This window comes from Bidens hawaiensis, unplaced genomic scaffold, assembly GCF_021521415.1.
Source record: "Bidens hawaiensis isolate Kalapana, Puna unplaced genomic scaffold, B.hawaiensis_p1.1 tig00020127_1, whole genome shotgun sequence".
In the NCBI taxonomy this organism is placed as follows: domain Eukaryota; kingdom Viridiplantae; phylum Streptophyta; class Magnoliopsida; order Asterales; family Asteraceae; genus Bidens; species Bidens hawaiensis.
Window position 1 is genome coordinate 314,996 of NW_027493062.1, and position 6,065 is coordinate 321,060.

The following is a 6,065-nucleotide window of genomic DNA, read 5'->3' on the forward strand; positions in this document are numbered from 1 at the left end:
TTTAACCGGTTAACCGGTTATTAAAAAACCGGTTAACCGGTTTTTTTTATAACGGTAATAAACCGGTTATTTTAAAAACCGGTTAACCGGTTTTTTAATAACCGGTTATTTAAAAAAACCGGTTTTTTTTATAACCGGTTATAAAACCGGTTTTGGCTCCAAAACGTATAACCGATACGTAAACCGGTTACGTAAACCGGTCAAACCGGTTTTTAAAAAAACCGGTTTTTAAAAAACCGGTTTCCGGTTGAACCGGCCAAACCGGTTCCGTAACCGGTTTTTTTGAACACCTCTACATAATGGAAGTATAAAAAAAATCATTTTATTTTATGAGAATCGAATATGTAAGCATATAAAAAATGTTAAATGAGTTTCATGAGGGCTCCCGTCTATTAATTTGAAACTTGAGCCTCCAGTCTGACCCTCTATTTTCAAAACCTTATTCTCTCTCTCTCTCTCTCTCTCTCTTTTTGTGAACTAGCAATCAACAATCAAACCCACCTTTTTGGTCACACTAAAGTAATCTTAAATACTAAACTCTTTACCAATATTTGTGGAATCTGTGTCATATATCCATCCACATGGGAAGGCATTCTTGTTGTTATAAACAAAAGCTAAGAAAAGGCCTCTGGTCCCCTGAAGAAGATGAAAAACTCATCAGGCACATCACCAAATTCGGCCATGGCTGCTGGAGCTCTGTCCCTAAACTTGCAGGCCTTGAAAGATGCGGCAAAAGTTGTAGGCTCAGATGGATTAACTACTTGAGGCCTGACTTGAAACGAGGCACATTCTCTCAACAAGAAGAGAAACTAATCATTGAGCTACATGCAGTTCTTGGAAACAAGTACTGTAACTAATTCTGCTGTCACCTATACACATTTAATCTCACACGGTTTCAAATGGCTACTGTCCAGGAAAAGGTCGGACGGTAGTTATGACAAAACAAAATTGAATTTTGACCGAATGTCTATGGTCATAACAGTCGTCCTTTGTGGACGGTCGTTTGATAATGTGAAATCAGATAGCGTGGTGTAGCTCTTCTTTAATTATAGGTTGTTTGTGTGTTCGTACACTCACTGTTTGGCTGTTTTGATACACAGGTGGTCTCAAATTGCGGCTCAACTGCCAGGAAGAACAGATAACGAGATCAAGAACTTATGGAACTCATCGATCAAGAAGAAGCTAAGGCAAAGAGGGATTGATCCAAACACTCATAAACCGCTTTCAGAGGTGAACGATGATCATGTCGCTCCATCAGGGAGTAACGAGAAGAGCTCACCAGACTCGTATATTCTGGACAAGAAACTTCAACCAAATGGTGTGGCTACATCGTACCCTACTATCGACAACTCTCCACCAGCCACACATGAATTCTTCCTCAACAGATTCGTATCAAGCCACGAGACTGCAATCAAGCAACCGGATTCCCACCATCAACTCGCCGGATTCCTTCCTTTCGGATACACCCAGCAACAACAAGCACCGACCGAACCGCCTGCTGATCTTTTCTTTAATACTGATTCCAACACTTCCATCTCCAACCCTTGGGGTAGTAGTAGTAGTAATAATAATAATGGCAGCAACAGCGGTTTCTTTCAGACGAACAATGGGTATCATCCATGGGGATTGAGTACTGAAGGAATAAAACTTCAAAACCAACACCAAATCCATGGTGTTGATGGAGAACAAGATTACATGAAATGGAACGAACAGTATCTTCCGTTTTTAATGGGGAAATCATCGATTGAAAGCAAACCCGAAGTTGGTTTCGGGGCTAATCATGAACTGTATCATGGGCAGCAAAGTGTGGATCCTTACAACAAGAATTTTCAGAGAATTACAACAAGTTATGAACAATTTTCATAGACTTGCAGCAGCAAATTCAAAGCTAATTCATACTCGTATTTTTCTTTTTTTTTTTCTTTATTTTGTAAAAATTGTGTAAATAGGCTTCCAAGGATTTGTCATTTTTTTTTGTTCTGATTCATTTTCAAACAAAGGATAAGTTTCCACAATATTTTATTAGCTTTTATATTCCAAATTTTTTAATATTGAAATTATTAGTTATTGTAATCATGATTGATATCAACATCATTATTTGTATTTTCGTTTATGATGTGACAGAGAAAACGTTATTCTTTTTCTACATATTTTGCTTGTAAAAAACTTGTATAAAAAGCATTTAATGTCTGTGGTCTTAAGATTTCTATTCACCCATAAAATTTTGGATTAATTATATAATGATTAATAAAAAAACAAATAATAATTGAGATTACTTTTTTCAAACGGTAAATTTTATTAAAAAACGAACTAGTCAGTTACACCTAACATCAAGGCAGTTTTCATGGCTCAAAGCTTTGCGAAGAAGACTGGAAGATTCACTTTTACGGTAAATCCCGAGAGTAAAATTGGTTTCTAATATGTCTTCGTTGAGATGAGAAAAAGTATGTCGATCATATTACTTTTGTTTTATGTTTTCATAATAATATAACTGAACTATGTTTATTAATAATGAGTTATAACCAAAAATAGTAGTTTATTTTAGTTTTATATGTAATTTTGTTAGGTGTAACTGACTAGTTGTTTGTTTTTTAATAAAAAAAATTACATATGAAACTAAAATAAACTACTATTTTTGGTTATAACTCATTATTAATAAACGTAATTCAGTTATATTATAATGAAAACATAAAACAAAAGAAATATGATCGACAATACTTTTTCTCATCTCAACGAAGACTTATCAAAAACCAATTTTACTCTCGGGATTCACCGTAAAAGTGAATCTTCCAGTCTTCTTTGTAAAGTTTTGTGCCATGAAAACTGCGCGCCTTGATGTAGACCATCATTGATTATGTTTTAACGGAGTTAATTTCCAGGTAATAAAGCTTCATAACTTGTAATAAAATATGTGAATAAAGCAAGTGATCTTGCTTACAATTGATGATTTCACAGGCTGAACAGATTGAAAAGGCGGTGTGGAATGATCCAGAGTTACAAAACATGGGCATTCGCAGTTGAATTTGACTAGGCTTTTGGATCTGTGAATAGTAATACCAACCCCATATAGATTTATTTGGATCTAAGTTTGCATATATTGTAGTCGCCAAATTGCCCTAACAGAACCTCCCATTGCACCTAAATGATTTTCTGCTCTTTGCTTGTCGCCCGTGTTATAAGAGTATTATGATAGAGATAAACTCATTCAGCTGAGTGTTCTACAAATCTTTTGTTCTCATGATTGTGGTGAAGTTGTTATTCTAGTTGCACGAGAGAATTCAGCACCTTCTCGCTTATCATTTTTTTTTAACGGCCAATGAATTCTTCAAATGGGCTACTTGCTAAATCGACAACATCGAGATACACTCGCCTTTCAATCTGAGGAAAACTCTCACCTAAGGCCAACATCTGTGATCACTCGCCTGAAAACATGACAGTGCGGTGAGATAACACCCGCTCAATTTAGTGATCCAACTAGTGTATGTCACCTACTCGCCCAGTCGACCATCATCACATTTGTGCCGCTGAAACTAAATGCTGAGGGCAGGCAGGCAGTGGCGGCCCAACCATTTTGAAGGCCTAAAGCGTAAAAAAAAAACGGGGCCTTTAGCAAAAAGTTAGAGAAATGAGAAATTACATAATTTATAAGCTTAATTTTTAGAATTTATAGAGTGATTTCCATGTTTCATATATGAAACTACAAAATTTTCAATTTTTGTTTTAGAAAAGGAGTTTGATTTATATAGGTTTATTGTTTAATAATCCATATTAAATGGTATTGGCCCATAATAATACCAAGTCAGTTGACGATCCAAAATTTTAAAAAGTTGGGCTCCAATGTTTCCTGCTGAAAAGAACTTAATGGCGTTGTATTTTTTTTCAAGATTTCAAACTAATGTTTTAGTGATTTTGATTGGAAGGAGGATACGAGACGATTGATGTAAAACTTAGCTCGAACCGGTGATCCATTAGCTTGATTTTTGTTCAGTGGAAGTTCACACCCGAATTGAAACATTGTTTCGTTGTTTTGGATCACTGCTTCAATTAAGTTTTACATTAATCGATTCATATCCTCATTCCAATCAAAAGGCCTACAACGTTAGTTTGAAATTCAAAAACAATATAACGTCATAATGTCCTTTTTAATGGGGGACCAAGTTTTTTAAAATTGGGGCCTCCAGTGGTAATAAATTGATTTGAAATTATTATCGGGCAATACCAATTAATAGAGATTATTAAAAACTAATAAACCAATTTGTATTTAAACCACCCAACTTTGTTTTAGCTTTCAAAATAAATTTAGAAACTGTGAATACTAGGAGAAAACAACAATAATTCATGAGGAAAAATAAATATACAAAGTAATTCATGAGGGAATCGAACCTTGGTTGGAAACAACAAAAAGTTGGAGGCCTCATACTAAATCGGATAACCACCAGGCCAACTTGTATGACTGCTTCTTTTCCACTTATATGATATAAATATGATTTTCTACAAATAAATAATATTAAACTCTTTAAACGGGGGCCTTATTTTTTCGGAGGCCTCAAGCCCTAGCCTCACCCGATATTACTATAGGGCCGGCCCTAAGGGCAGGAATCAAACCTATATCATATGAAACACCTTCTTGTTTATCTCACCACTAAAAATGGACGATTGAGTATTGGGGGTGAAATAATACGCGTTTCATTCATTATTTTTGGTTTGTTTTCCTTGTTTTCAATATGAATTTATTCAACTTAATTTTTTCTTTTGACTTTTTTTACCGGCTATTATCGACTAATTTTCAAATATCACTTAGTTTTAGATGATAGTTGAGTAATTGTGACACTTTGTATATGATATTTTGGTGATGTCTTATTGGGTCATTTAGGTTTAGATTTTGTTTTGAACGACGATCATGGTGATGTTTTGTTGGTTTTTATATTGGTAGTTAGTTTTTTTCGTCCATCAGTGACTTCGTATGTTCGTTGAAAATGATTAGAATCTTGGTTTATGTTGACTTTTAGTGATAACGGGTTAAAAAAGCCCATATGGTTGACTATTTTATTCATATGTTGACTCTTTTTGGAATTTTGTAGCAGATGACTAAAATGGTAATTCATAAACCAAGGTTTTAATCGGTTTCATGATTGTGCTTCCTTAGAAATATGCTTTATGTAAAATCATTGTTTATGTTAGATTGTTCCCTAGTATTAGGGAACTGGATTGTGGGCTTCCAGCGTTACCATGGTTCAAGTTCTTATGATTAGGTGTTTCTAAGTTTGGTGATCATCGTCTACTGTAACCTTACACAAATTAAGGTGTGTTATTATGTGTTGGTAACGTGTTAGCATTTAAAGGATTAAACGATTCAATGATAACTTCATAGGACAATACAATTTCCTATTATATCCTATCCGTATGATTCGAACATTGATGATAAATTAATGTAACCATAATTTTTTAATTGTTAAAGCAAATACCGCCAAATAGTATGATTCTTGTAATACCTACTTTATTATGATACAAATGCGATAGAGAGTATGATGAGAGTTAGTCACAGAAAACACACACAATTAAGCATATTTTATTTTTATTACGAACAAAGTTTTACTATGGCCTACATACATATATATAAGCTAACATCACATCTAAAATGACGTAACTAATAGTGGTCCCTTATAGGGACCACTTCCTATCACTATCCTGAAGATCCTTCAACTGTCTTCCTATCGCTCTGTTATGTCGATGCGGTGATGTTGGCTTGGTCATGCCGATGTGATGTTGTTGCCTGGTCACGTCGATGCGATGTTGTTGGCATTGTTATGTTATTTGATTGTTACCCCTACAAGCCCTCTTAGTCAGTTCGTACGATTCTTTGGATTCATATCGTCTGACTTGTAAAGTAATTAGCTGTGATTACGTGGTTTCGTATATTATTAACTGGTCGATCAAATAGCTTTTGTAACTCAATCAAGTGGCTTATATAGTTTGGGTTGGTTTTTTCTATAGCTTGGTTTGGTGTCTTTTATAGCTCGAATGATGCGATGTGAGTAGTTACTTGGCGGTTGGTTCTTCACTTA

At 34.9% G+C, this 6,065-nt stretch overlaps 1 protein-coding gene across 1 annotated transcript; it reads left to right on the top strand.

Moving 5' to 3' along the window:
* The first annotated feature begins 334 nt into the window (after nucleotides 1-334).
* LOC143559947 (uncharacterized) lies at nucleotides 335-1,959 on the top strand. Its single transcript, XM_077048367.1, has 2 exons — nucleotides 335-844; nucleotides 1,101-1,959. Exons 1-2 carry the CDS (start codon nucleotides 582-584, stop codon nucleotides 1,864-1,866), a joined length of 1,029 nt encoding a protein of 342 aa, XP_076904482.1. The 5' UTR covers nucleotides 335-581; the 3' UTR covers nucleotides 1,867-1,959.
* Nucleotides 1,960-6,065: the final 4,106 nt, after the last annotated feature.